General features: G+C 40.3%; 1 protein-coding gene across 5 annotated transcripts in view; it reads left to right on the plus strand.

Moving 5' to 3' along the window:
* LOC138748952 (reelin-like) overlaps positions 1 to 14,808 on the plus strand; it is a 271,468-nt gene that overhangs the window by 183,772 nt on the left and 72,888 nt on the right. For all 5 annotated transcript variants that reach the window (XM_069909910.1, XM_069909907.1, XM_069909911.1 and 2 more), the window contains 4 exons: positions 4,024 to 4,212; positions 5,311 to 5,584; positions 6,754 to 6,894; positions 11,193 to 11,370. In XM_069909910.1, the coding sequence (XP_069766011.1) occupies positions 4,024 to 4,212; positions 5,311 to 5,584; positions 6,754 to 6,894; positions 11,193 to 11,370 (782 nt within the window). The remainder of the gene's footprint in view (positions 1 to 4,023; positions 4,213 to 5,310; positions 5,585 to 6,753; positions 6,895 to 11,192; positions 11,371 to 14,808) is intronic.

A 14,808-nucleotide genomic window follows, 5' to 3' on the forward strand; every position in this document is an offset into this window, starting at 1 on the left:
AAGTAAAAAATACGGATGTTTAAAATTGGCGTGCCTCACTGTCAGTTCGCCAATCCACGTGACACACAATCTCAAGCAACCGGAAAATGAACTTATCCGACACTGGTCCCAAATACCAGGGGTTTTAATGTATATCAATGCATAAAAATTAATCATTTTAAACATTTCTGATCACCTATTCAGCTAAATCGGTGGTTTTCAAAACTGCCCCCTAAACTCACATTCCACCTTAAGCAATCCCTATGCTATAAGTGCTCTGTGATTGGTAAGGGATTGCTTAAAGTGGGATGAGAGTGGGAAGGGAAGGTTGAGAACCACTGATCGTGACCTCATTGTGACTGAAATATTTTGCTTGAGAAAAATTGTCATTGGCCCATTTCCTTTGGAGTTATGAAACCATGCACATAATGAGTCAATTAGGCATGATTAAAACAGTGGTTTTTAAACCTTTTTCATTCCACTCACATATCACTTTAAGCAATCCCTTACTAATCACAGTGCACTTATGGCATAGAGATTACTTAAGGTAGAATGTGAGTTTAGGGGGGCAGTGTGAAATGAGCTAAATGTGCAAATATATTGATGGTTGTCTGTCTGCTCACAACACAGCAATGATACTTGCAACAAAAAAGGTGAGGTTCACCTGAGATCTAGCAAGGGGATCACTGAGAAAGCAATGCACTGAGCACATCAGAGAATCAGTTGCTGGAATCACACGCTGAGTGGGTTCCTCAACAAATTTACTTCCCTGGTAATATTACAAGAGAAGAATCTCCATGATCCACTGCGTTAAAGAGCAATGGATCTAAATATTTAGCAAAACTTAACTTTGTTTAGTAGTATGGATCATGGAAATTAAATCTTGACAAGGAAACCATGAACATTGTGCCATTTCCTGGGAGCAAAATGGCTCGGAAGCAGAACCACATGATTAATATGACTAGACCTGGCTTTTGGTCAAACTCCTTTCTGTGATCTGAAGACTTGCTCATGGAATCACAATTTACGTTTCACCAAATAATGGAACTCACAATTTGTGACTATTGGTGCTGTTGGCAGTTCTGCTCTCCTTACTTGAAACGGATAAGAGTGGCTTTGGAGGTAGTGCAGAGGAGATCACTTGGTTGATACCAGAGACGAGGGTCCTAGCCTATCAGGAGAGATTGAGAACCTTTGGACTGTACTCACGGAACTGAGAAGGATGAAGGAGAATCCTGGAGAGATATAAAATTATGAAGGGAATAGATACAATAGAATCAAGGAGATTGTTTCTACTGGCGGGTGACTAGAACTTGGGGGCATAGCCTCACGATTCAAGGGAATAAATTTAAGATAGATGAGCAAGAACTTCTCTCAAAGAGTAGTGAATCTGTATAATTCTCTGACCAAAGAAGAAGGTGAGGCTGCCTTATTGAATGTATTTAAGACGCATTTATTTTTTAAGAATCATATTAAGGGGAATTGAGTACACAGCCAGATCAACAATGATCTTATGGAATGACAGAGCAGGCTCGATGGGCCTAATCAACCTAATCTTGTTCAAATTTAATGTATTTTATATTAAATTATGAGCCAGATGGCATCAGGCACACAAGAAGAACATAAATTCTTTTATGTTGTTAAAGAATAAGAATTAATCAATTTTTCCCAAAGTCCTAAATGAAGCAAGTTTGTCATTTTCTATGAAATGAACAGTCCATTTAAATGTCTATGTCATCACTGAACGTTTCTCAATATGATTGGATGTTTCTCAGGAAATTCCTTTATTGAGTTATGTGGGGTTGTCACTTGTTCCATGATGTGAAAAACAAAAGTCTGCAGACATTTGTGACTGTAGTAAAAAAAAAAAACACACACAGAAATGCTGGAGGAACTCGGTGGGTCTCCGAGTGACCAGAGGAGGTAACGATATATTGCAGACTTTTTGAGCCTGAGCCCTTTTTCAAGGTATGAGATAAAGCAGGCAGGGATCTGAATAAAAGAGATGCCAGGGGGAAGGAGTGCAGACAGGTTCAGCACCAAGGGGGTCATCCGCAAGCATTTCCCCCCCCAAACAAGGTGCTGTGTCGTTTCCCACCACCCCCCCCCCTCCCGGGTACAGTCAGACCCACCCCACTTCCTCCTGTGTCAGTAGCGACTAGATTAATACAAGCTAACGACTCTCCACCTGCCCCGGCCATGTCACTAGCGTGTGTCAAGCTTGACCCACCCCCCACTCCAGGTCGACAGGTCAGATCCTGTCAGCACCACCCACCTCCCCTCTAACACGCTGATGCCCCCTCCTCTAACATATGTTCTGGTGCTGACCCTGAGAGCAGACCAACAGATAAAAGGTGATAATTGGATACGGAGAAGAGGACGAGAAAGGGAAGGTGATAATTGATAGGGGGAGTAGCGTTTTGGCTCTGAATAGAGAGCAGGGGTAAAGGAGACAGAGGGAAATTCAGGTGCCTGACTGCTTTTTCTCATACCTTGAAGAAGGCTTCAGGCCTGAAACGTCAGTAATGTATCTTTGCCTTCTATGGATGATGCTGAGTTCCTCTAGCATTTCTGTGCTTTTACTAGTTCAATGTTCTCAACAAGCTAAATATTGGTCTTGCATAGATTGTGTAACCATCATAAAGTAAAAATAATTGATGCACCACTGTAAAGAAAAGCAGGGCACATGGAAAGGTAAAAGATGCAAATAAAGGTGAATTAACAGTGGAAACCAGGTGTAAAATTATTTTAAAAGTCATCTCATTCTTCTATAACTATGTACCCATTCAAATTTCTCTTCAAACTCATGTGCTCCAAAACAAACAATTTCAACTGACATAGTTTCTTCTACTATAATTCGTCAGTCCTGATGACATCCCTATAAATATCTTCTGCACCCTTTTAGAACTATCACATCCCTCTTGTAACTAGATCTGAGTGCAATCTCCTCACTGTGGATAAATTGGTGTCGGATACAGTTTAGTTTGACCGCCCCACCCCCTCCATTCCCATTCTTATTTATTTTGTCTTGACCATTTATATTCAAATTCTGACTGTTATCATCTTATCCACTTGTTCTATCGCTTCCAGGGACTTGCGAACATTCAGACTCAGATCCCCTGTTTCCAGTGCATTTCTTGTATATTAACTCACCTTTTTGGTTTCTCTCCCCCCCCCCCCCCCCCCGCCCTCACCAAATATACCAGCTCACATTTCTTCATATTGCATTCCATATTCCCAGTTATTTGTTCATTTACACAGGCCATTGATATACCTCTGCAGTTTTCTTCCTCACTCTAAAAACTCTCTGCTAACTTCTGCACCGTTTGGCAAACTTTCCACACCTGGCCCTTGCATTTATGTTCAAATCACTGTATCATTGATCCATGCTGCGAAATGCAAAGGACAAATACTGAACCTTGAGGATCATTCACATTCAATCTCCAAAGCTCCTGCTGACTTTTGCTTAAAAGTGCCGGAGAAACTCAGCAGGTCATGCAGCATCTATAGTAAGTCGAGAGCAACCCATGTTTCAGATCTGAGACCTTCGCTCAGGCTCGAAACGTTAGTTACCGTTTTCTTCCTGTAGATGCTGTGTTTCTCCGGCTCTTTTTGCCATCACAGCGACTGCAGACTTCCGTGTTGAACTTTTGACCATTAGCCTTTGCTTTCCTCCTCTGAGCTAATTTTCTGATTGGTCATGTATAAAGGCCGTGGAATTTATGTGGATTCACGACAATTTTTCTTGTGACATCAGAGTAAGAATAAAGAATCGATGTTCCTTTGATGAGCTCTTCTGCACACACCAAGGACTTGAGAGCTCAAGGTGGAGCAGCGATGATATTATGTAAGATTGTTAATTGTGAGGATTACATCATAGCTGCAAACTAATTAAATTTAGTTATCAGGCCTTTACCAATGGTTCTGTATTTTAACATTTTGTGCAGCAATATCTTATGAAGTAGCCATGACACCGGAATATGGAAATCTCAAAATCTCGAAAATTGTTAAAATTGGGCTAACATTGATTGTTTGTTTCTTCAGGAAAGCTCAGTGCACAGTGGGCCTTGGATGATGTCCTGATTGGAATGAACGATAGCTCGCTTACTGATTTTCAGGATACATTTGATGACTCCTCAGACTTGCAGTCCAATTGGTACCGCATTCAAGGGGGAAATGCCGATATGTATTGTCTCTCTAAGGATTCAGCACTGGTTTTTAATCTGAATATCGGTAGGTGATTGATCAGAACATGAAAATTAAAAATGGAGCCGGCCACTGAGCCCCTCGTCTGCCTTGATCAACTTGATCTGAGCCGTGCAATTTCCCCATCGCCTTGAATTCCCTGATCTTTCAAAAAGGGGTCCACCCTTCTTTTAGTATACCCACTGATAGCCCCCAGACCCTAGCGGGATGGAAAATTACATAGATTCACTGTCTTCATTATTAAGATCCTTTGAAAAGGTAGAACACTCCTAGCCCCAACCCACCTTCTTATTCAGCCTGATCTTTGGCATCCCCGATGAAGGGCTCTGGTACAAATTGTTGACTGACTGCTGCTTTCCGTGGATGCTGCATGACCTGCTGAGTTCCTCCAGCCCTTCTGTGCATTGTTCCAGTTCTCCAGCACCTAAAAGCTTCTTGTTTAAGCATTATTGTAAAACAGCTATCCAATATTTTAGCATCACCAACAATGGCACAGCACAATAAATAACACTGGACAACAACTTTTTTTTTCAAAGGGCTTGCTTCCTGAAAATAAAATGGGATTATGAAAACAAAGGTAATTTCAGATTCACTGTATCATGTAGGAAGTTGAGGAAAATTAAATGAACGTTTACTGAATTTAGCATGTTTAATCACTAACGCCACATTGCGTTAGTTCAACTGACCTAAAGATGTTTTGCCACTGATTTATGTTTGTACTCCACATAAACTGCCTCTTGTGTCAGTGTGCAACAATAATCATCCAGCATTGATGGATTCCAGTTGCCATGATACCACTTTTCCAAGGTCGTAATGCCCTAACTGCACAAAGATGCACAAAGAAAAGTGTGAATGAAGAGCGTGAATTTTCAATGACATACTGCACTTCATGGTTTTGGATGCTTGAAGTAGACTTAAAATATGACAGGATTTCACAAAAAATGGGTTATACCTAAAAAAATGGTACAATAGGAAAGTTTTAAGGTGATTTCCATGATCAGAAGTCCAAACTATATAAAATACACCCAAAAGTGTCAGTCAGCTGTAATTTATTCTTCTGCTGATCCGGTATTTAACAGAATTTATTATCCCATGTAGTAATTTTCCTCTCTTTTATATTTCAAGGCAAGCCCCGATTTGCAGAAACGTGGGACTTCCATGTTACTGGCTCCACATTCCTGCAGTTTGAGCTCAATATAGGCTGTGGTAGTCAATCGCCAGACTCCTCTGGTATCCAGCTGCAGTACTCACTCAATACAGGCAAAGATTGGCACCTGGTAACAGAAGAGTGTGTTCCTCCAACCATTGGCTGTCTGCACTACACAGAGAGCTCTGTCTACACCGCAGAGAAATTCCAAAACTGGAAACGTGTCACTGTCTACCTGACTCCGGGAACCATGTAAGCCTTTAGAAACATGAGAATGAGGAAGAAAGATCAACAAGGGCATTGGCTTTCAGCATTAAATAATCACACCAAGAAAATATGCATATATATGTGTGATTGTGTTTACCACAAATAGTTTAGTCTAAATTTCTTCACCTGGTTATTTTGGAGCAGGAAAAGGCCACATTCTTCCATGCATGACAGATGCTCATCTTAATGGTCATCGTCTATTAAGTAGCTTCATGACCTTACTATCCCTCCCTAATAAAAACTTATGAACTTGAGTTGTGAAATTTTCATTTGACCCCCCCCCCCTCCCCCACCCAACCCCTCATCTGACACAAGCTCCCACCGTGGAATGGAAATGTCTTCTGACCTGTTCCCAATCTAATCTGTTCTGGGCTTCCTTACCAAATGAAATAGTTCATTTCTATTTACCATAATTAACTTTAATAATCATGTTGACCCTGTGTTATTATTTTTTTGTGACATAGGGCTATTCAGCCCATTGATTCTATGCCAGCTCTCAGACAAAACCCATCAATCCCAATTCCAATCTTGAATTTCCTGTTTTCTCTCACATGCCCATAACTACTAGCCCCCTGCACCCGGGGTAATTTTACAGTAACCAATTATTCTACCAACAACCGTGTCCTTGTGGTATGGGAAGAAACCAGATCACCCAGACAACCTTGTGGGGTCGCAAGGAAAATGTACATATTCCACACGGATGGCACTGGAGATCAGGATTAAAAAACAGGTCACTCAAACTGTGAGGCAGCCACTCGATGAACTGCTCCACAGCGCTGTCCTTAAAATGTATTTTAAATTTGGACACACATACAAACTCCTTACATTCAGCGCAGGGTAAGAACCTTAGTCCTGGATGCTGGCACTGTAAGAGTGTTGTGTTAACTATGTTGTCCATTTAGCATATGGTCAAGTCTTGTCTGGTTCTCATCTTTTGTCATGGTGGAGATGGGAATATGAAGCAACATACTTTGTGTTTTCTACTGTGTTAGTCCTATTATTGCTTCAATAATTCTTGTGTGTTTAAAAAAATATATTTTTTGTGATAGGTTTTAATTAATAATCTTCATTTCCTGAATGCTGAGAATGGCTTGTTTTTTAACCAAGCACCTTTCCTTTTGATGCTGTAATTTATTCTTCTGCTGTCTAATTAGTTCCCCGAGGACCCGATTTAGATGGATACAAACTGAATACTCCTTTGGGACTGATAATTGGGCCATTGATAATGTGATCCTAGCCTCGGGGTGTCCCTGGATGTGTTCTGGTCATGGCGTCTGTGACATGGGTCATTGTGTGTAAGTATGAAAGCATCAGTCCTGTAATTGTGACACTGATGTCAGGCAGGAAGCCATTTTCAGCCACTGACTGCAAATAATTAGTATTCATCCTGATACAATATCGGGGTTAAAGCAGATTGAGAAAACTTTTCATTATTATTCATTACAGATTACAGAGTGTTGTATAGTAACTGTTGACTAATTTATCTCATGACAAACTAATCCCAAAAGGGCATTAGCCGCTAATTAAAGTAACCCTACCAGTTCATTTATGTAGTTCAGTTTTGCACCCTCTTGCTCCATCCAGCAACAATTATATAAAAAAAATGTTCATGGTTGACAAGGTTTGAGATGTAAATCATTAATGGGACCATCTGCTTTAATGCTGCCTATACAGGATTTTAGCCGGCTACCAAAAGATTTTAATTACATCGGCTTTAGAATGTTCTGAAATTGGTTCTTAACAATGCATTTTATTGCAAGCCAATAATAAGAAATTCAGTAAGTGGAATTGGGGGAGTGTGATTAAGATTTGAGAGAGAAATTTCCTTATTATGATTTAAGTTTTAAAAACATTTTCCCTTTTCTATTTCCAAACACCCATTAGTTACAACAGAGGTCATTTTGATTTTTGCCATTGTGTTATCTGAATGACAGTGGATTGGCTGACTATTATAGAGCTGTTCTGAAGGAGGGGTCTGCAAGGTAACAAGTATATGGGAATTGCTCGATAAGTGGAAGTTATTAGGAGAGAAAACCAACAAAATGAAGTATCTAGGTGTACCGTTGAGAAGAGTTGCATACTAATGGACAACATTCTGTCAGGTCGTTTGCTTTATCTGATACCCACAGGTCAAGATTTTATTTCTGTTGTGTTAAAGAAGGTTTGCATGAAATGCATTTCTGAGAAACACTGTCGCTGTAGAACTTCAAAGGGCTGGGACCAGTGACTGCTGTGCCAGCTTTTCCTTGGGGTTTTGTGATATTGAATGACTGAATGCTTTTAAGAACAGAATGGATTTTTAATGAATGCTTTTCCAGAAGTGAGGCTCACTTCATCTTAATTAATATGTCAGGACAGGCAAAAGCAGATATAACCAAACTGATTCTCCACATCTTGAGGAAAGCTTTGTAACTGGAAAGTACATAACCTTCGCTACGCTTACATCTCTGGTGGGAAATTGGACAAGTTGCATTGTGTTACATGGAGTTGAAACAAGATTTGGTTCAAGGTTTTTCAGATCTCTTTTCAAAATCTTACTTAGAAATAAATTCATGAAAATGGCAAAGAAACTCAAAGGGAATTTGAATGTAATCTTCTGGATTCAGGAGTCAGTGAGCCACTGGAACCATGACATGATCACAGCAGATAAAATAAATGCTCTGTCAGATTTTCTTATTTTTTTTGTCATACACTTTATGGTATCAAGCAAGAGGAGGTGTTTTTGGAGTTAGGATGGGGGGTGGAAGAGGTGAAGGATTCTCTACAATAATCCTGTACCATGACTTGAACTTCAGTCACAATAGGTGACCAGTTGATGAACGTAAGTGTAATTGTAGCTACTGATGGTACAGCGGTGGAAGGAAACGATGAGCGAGTGGGCTGGCATTAGATGGATGGCACAAAACACAGGGTTTGAGGCTCACTAACGTTTGAATGGCTTACGAGCAATGATAGCAGCTGCAACCAAATTGTCTGAGCTGCTTGATCTGACTGCATTGCAGCTGTGGATAAACAGCGACCTGTTTTCAACATTAAAGGAGACAGTTAAATTTTATCAGTTATTTGCAGAACGCCTAGCTGCTAATCTCCTCTTGCAGCAATAGAATTTGTGTGGTTGGTCCATCTGGTGTGTTTTCTCCAAGTAGAGACTCCCAGAATGCCATTGAGGAGGGATTTAATGAGGGTGCCATCAGTGAGTGTTCAAAACAAGGTGTTTAGATTTTCTCTTTCTCTCAGTTTTCCATTTTTAAACTCAATGTATGACAACACATTTAAAACATAAAATACTCCCACAACTCCCACGTCCAATATTACCTTAACCCCAAATACCCCACCCCCTCTGAGTTGCCCCTTATCCTTTACCAGGCAACTACAACTCCCCTTTCCATTTGGATTGCGATCCTGCTCACAAGCGTCAACTGATTTCGCAGTGACGGTTATTGTCTCTCCCCCCCCCGAAAACACTTTTTTTATACACATATAACAAAGTTCTCCTTTTTTTTCCCCTTACTTCCTTCCTTCCCTTCTCTTTCCCTTCTTTAGTTCTTTACATATACATTGTTTTTACATCTTTATATATATTTCATCACCATTCTTCATGCTTGTTACATCTCTTCACCTCTCCTTCTGTCCTGCAAGTGTTCTGCAAATTCTTGTGCTTCCTCCGGATCCGAGAACAGTCTGTTTTGCTCCCCGGGAATAAATATTTTAAGCACACCTGGATGTCTTAACATGAATTTATAACCTTTTTTCCAACGGATCGATTTTGGGTGTCAGTGAAGGGGATGTCAGTCAGGGGGTGAACTCCTTCCTCTAAGAGTTAAAAACTTATGTCTGGGTAAAAAAATATTTTTTGACCTTTGTATTCCAATGGTTTATTGTCTTCTCTAATTTTATTCCTTGCCCGCTCCATTATATTTTCTTTTGTCATATATCTCAAAAATTTTACTAAAATGGATCTTGGGTTTTGATGTGTCTGTGGTTTCGGAGCTAGTGATCTGTGTGCCCTTTCTATTTCCATTCCTTCCTGCATTTCTGTCATTCCCAGGACCTTTGGGATCCATTCTTTTATAAATTCCTTCATGTCTGTGCCTTCTTCATCTTCCTTCAGGCCCACTATTTTTATGTTGTTTCGCCTACTATAATTTTCCAACATAATCAATTTTCTGAGCTAACAACCTCTTGTGACTCTTTAATTTTTTTTATCACTTTCTTCCAATTTTCCTCTTAAGTCGTTCACTTCCATTTCTACAGCCGCTTCTCGTTCTTCCACATTTTCTACTCTTTTCCCTATTTCTGTCATGACCAGTTCTAATCTTTGCATTTTATCTTCTGTTCTTTTCATTTTCCTTTTAATTGCACTAAATTCTAATGACAACCATTCTTTTAATGCTCTCATTTGTTCTTCAAAAAATGCTTTATCTATATTCTGTGCATCTGTTTTACCTTCTATCTCTCTGTGAAGATCTTGGTCGTCTTCTTCCTCTTCTGTGTCTGTACCTGTGTTTGTGTTTTCTTCTTTTCTTCTTTGTATCTGTGTCTCCTGATTTTTCTGATGAGTTGCTTGTCTCAATTTGTCAGGCCTCTTCTTGCTTGATCTCTTGCTGTTGGTCCTCTCCTTCTGAGCTGCTCATCTGTCGGGCCTCCTGCTGCTGCTCCTCTTGCCATTCACTCCATCGAATCTATTTCTCACCTGGTACTTCACTCCCTCTCCTGCCGCTTTCCTCATCTTCCAGCTGAGAGCCCTGGTGTCGGACATCCCTCAGCTGGTCGCACCGTGGTTGCCCGCTCCTCAGCTGAGCCCCCTCCCATCGATGTTTTCCTTTACCTTAGATTGCGCACTGTTCATGCACGACTCCTCGCTCATGCGCAGTTGCGCACTTTTGTTTGGCTCAGAGAGCCATTTTTGCAGTCCACCGGTCAGGTGGTCGCGATTCTGCAGGGCCGACACCAACCTCAGAGATCGAGTGCTCTTCTCCACACGGCTCCCTGTTTCCTTCTTGCAGGTAAGGCCTTCTTCTTTCTTTTCCGGTAATTCTTTCCCGTTGTTTTTACTTTTTCCTTCTTGGGTGCCATTTTCTTTCTCTTCTCTGCAACTTTATCTTTTATTTCTTATATTTTATATTCATTGAACTTTGTCTTTTCTTAACTTTTTTTCTTCTTTTCTGGAGAGGGCTGGTTTTACCCTACCGGCCACTACTCCATCACGTGACTCCCCCTAGATTTTCTCCTTTAAGAGATGATCATTGCTGTGATTCAAATGTTATTTGTAATTTTCAAAGTATGTGCTAGAGTAGTTCCAGGTTTTGGTTTTAAAAATCTGCAGATCAGGTTAATTTTTTGCTGTATTTTGAAAATCCAATTTGATTTCAATTATTTGACAACTATTGGTCGATGGGAAATACCCCATTTTGTGGATGCCAACAATGTTGTTTGCAAAAGAAGGATGTTTTTCTAATATTTGGAGCAACATTGCATAGTTAATATTGTGTTAAAATTGGCAATTTAATATGTTCACTGCACAGCTTTAGCTTTAGAATTTAGCTTTATGAATTTTATGCCTTTTACTGATCAGGTTTTCTTTTACTCGCAGTTGCGACAGTGGCTTTGGAGGACGCAACTGTGTACCCACTTCTCCACTGCCATCAATTCTCAAAGATGACTTCAATGAGAAACCCCATCCTGACCTGTGGCCTGAGGTTCTTGGAGCAGAAAGGGGAAACTTAAATGGAGAAATCATCAAATCTGGAACAGCACTGGAATTTAATGGGGTTAGGAATCTGTTCTTGATATGTGGATGAATGAAAGATAATGGAATACAGATATGGTCCCAGTTAACAAGGTTGGGTCAGTGACACTGCCACTGAACACATTGCCAGCAAGAGAGGCTGCACAAAGCAAACTCACTTGGGTAACATTGGTCAGTACAATCTCTCAGAAGAATGGCAGTTATCTTTCTAAGCTTGAATTTGGCAAGTTTTTATGTTTAAGCTGTGTAGTTAATAAGTCCCATTCGCACCTGGTGTTGTCCGTAAGGAGTTTGTATGTTCTCCATGTGTCTGCATGGGCTTCCTCTGAGTGCTCCAGTTTATTCCCCCCGAGCAAAGTGTACCAGGGATTGAAGGGTAATTGGATGGCGCAGACATGTGGGCTGAAAGGGCCTGTTACCGTGCTGTATGTCTAAAATGTTTTTTTTTATTAAATTTAAATTTAAATTTTAAGATGTCATCCAATGGCATGAAAATGTTATTTACCACTTAAGCTGGTCTTACTGTCAGGAGCTCCAGATTTATCACAACACTGTTTTGCCAGGGAGAGTTGAGATAACTGCATTTTCATCAACATGAATCTCTCTCCTCCAATAACCATTCCCTCCCTTTTGATAAAATATTGCTCATGATGTCACCTGTGGGGCTAACATTTCATCAGAATTGTGAACATTCAGAAATGCGTTTCTGACCCTCTGAACGTTTTCAAGATTTTCTGTTTTCATTTCTTTCTCCCTCAATGCTACATCAGCTCCTTCTGAATATACACGAGTCCTAAGCATACAAGGAATGATAGCAGTGGACAGATTTCTGCTGGGAGTTTCGGATGCTGTTATTTTTTTTTTCCTGCCTTTGCCTTTCTTTCTTGGCTTCTCTTTTCTATTGCAGAGACAAAAATGAGAAGTGGTCCAATTCTGCCTTTCCTGCGTAATTATAGGCCTTTAGAAGTTGGCAGGTCAAGTTTATTGTCATCTGATTGTACAAGTACAACCAGACGAAACAGTTTTCTCCGATCCTCAGCGCAAAAACATGCAGACACTCAACTAGATATTAAACACTTAGAGGCAAACAATACATATGCAGGACAAGTATTTTACCTATACGAATAAATAAATATTGTTTTGTACATATGAGGGTCTCAGATAGCAAGTATGAGCGGTTTCTTTGGTCGATCAGCGTTCTCTCTGCCTGTGGGAAGAAGCTGCTCCACAGCTTGGTGGTGCTGGCTCTGATCCTCCTGTATCTCATCCCCAATAGGAGCAGCTGAAAGATCCTGCAGTGCAGGGTGGAAGGAGTCCTCAATGGTTTGTGCGTCCTCTTGAGACAACAATCCTGGTAGATCACGTCAATGGGGGTTGGGGGGAGACTCCAGTGATCCTGTCTGCCACTCTTGTGGTCCTGTGGATTGACCACCGATCCATTTCTCTGAATCTATGAAGAACCGAAGTGGCCACTGCAACTTTGTGCACCACCATCATGAAAATGGTGGCTTGAGGTTTTTCTGTACTACTGGAATATTATTTCAGCCAGTTCCATGGAATTTCCAATTGTCCCTTTGTCACATGCAGATAAAGAATAGGAACAGGAGTTGACCATCTGGCCATTCAATGAAATCATAGCGGATCTGATGATAGGCTCAACTCCACCTACCTGTCTTTTCCCCATATCCTTTAATTCCCTGACTATGTAAAAATCTATCCATCCTTGACTTAAGTATATTTACTGATATATTTTCTGCCTTGTGTCAGATCTGCGGGCTGGTGGATTGCGGGCTGGTGGATTTCTGGCTGGCGTGTACTAGAGATTCCCAGTTATTATTTTCTCCAATATTTTGTTCTTGCTTTGTATCAGTTGGGTTCAAAGAAGTTTATTTTCAATCCATTAAATAATCTGCTTACAGAGAATTTGTTCTTACACTGTAGTTCACTAGAAAACCAAGCAATGACGATTGTTAAGATAATGGAAGATTTTCCCTTGATAAATACCCTTGTAGCAATGTGACTGTCTGGATGGCTGAACATTATTCTGGTGAAGGCATTAATTGAAATTCACCCTCCTGGCTCATCATTAAACTCAATTTTCTGTCAATATTTTTCATTGAGATTGATCCTGTGCAGTCAACAAAAGTTAAATCTTTATGAACAGGTTTGAGCCTTGACCAGATATATTTGTTCATAAGCAGGTTGCCTCACTGATAACGGCCAGCTTTTCCCAATAGCTGTCTGAATCAACAATCTGCATGTCAGATTTTGACCCCCAAAAAATTGAACTTATACCCTCACACCTATTAATTCATTTAAAGAGTTGATAATTGATCTAAATTTAATTTCTGTGGGACTTAGTGAAAATTGCAGACTACACTGTGCTTCAGTGTATGTGTGGGTGTGTGTACCATCAGCCTGGTCTTAATGTAAACCTCTGGTGTTATTTTAATTGTTCTTGTTCTACTGATGATCCTTTTCAACAAAAAAAGGCTCTCTCGGTGGAGTATGTTTCATTCACTAAACACAATGTTTACATTGCTATGTCATTTTGGTAGATTGGCATCATTTAAGTCCCTTGTCACGTGCCTGTCCCTCAAGATTTGTGACACCTCCCCTCCGTAAAGAATTTCTGAATTGACATAAGATAATTTAGCTGTGTGGCTCCCTCATTGTGCTGTTTATTTAGCCTTTAGTAGGAAAAACCCAACACCCAACCCCAAACAACCAATTTTCCCCTGCAACCGCTGCAACTGTGTCTGCCTGTCCCGCATCGGACTTGTCAGCCACAAACGAGCCTGCAGCTGACGTGGACATTTACCCCTCCATGAATCTTCGTCTGCGAAGCCAAGCCAAAGAAGAAAGAAGAAGTTACTTTAATCCTTAAAATAAGAAACAATTTTTATGGGTGCAGAAATATTTCTGAGAAAAAGGTTTTTGTTTTTGTTACATATTCTATTAATAGCTTTACACAATGGCCCATGTCTCTAACATGCTGCACGCACGCAATGTGACGTTAATACTCTTAACACATTGCGCCAAAAGTTGTGTCAATACTTTAATTTATTACAGCATGTTATATTAAATACGCAAAAGTATCACATAGTTTCTTGCATCAATACCTCATCTCAGGGCGGTGCTAATATTTTAACAAATTACCATGTACACTGTGTTAATACTTTTACTGCTATGAAATGTGTTGTTAATGCTCCAACATGATGTACAGTTAATCACCTAACATACTGGGTAGTGGGTTATATTAATAGCTTCACTTCAAAGCATTGTATGCTGTGTTAAAATTGTAATGAGCTGCACTGGGTATGGTGCTACTATTATAATGCAATGTGTCTTGTGTTGATATTCCAACACATTGTCCTCTATGTTATGCTAATATTGTTAAAACTCTCTGCAGTACACTAATCATGTTGTTAGCACTGAGCAGACAGAAACTGCTGGAGGA

This window comes from Narcine bancroftii, chromosome 13, assembly GCF_036971445.1.
Source record: "Narcine bancroftii isolate sNarBan1 chromosome 13, sNarBan1.hap1, whole genome shotgun sequence".
NCBI lineage: Eukaryota > Metazoa > Chordata > Chondrichthyes > Torpediniformes > Narcinidae > Narcine > Narcine bancroftii.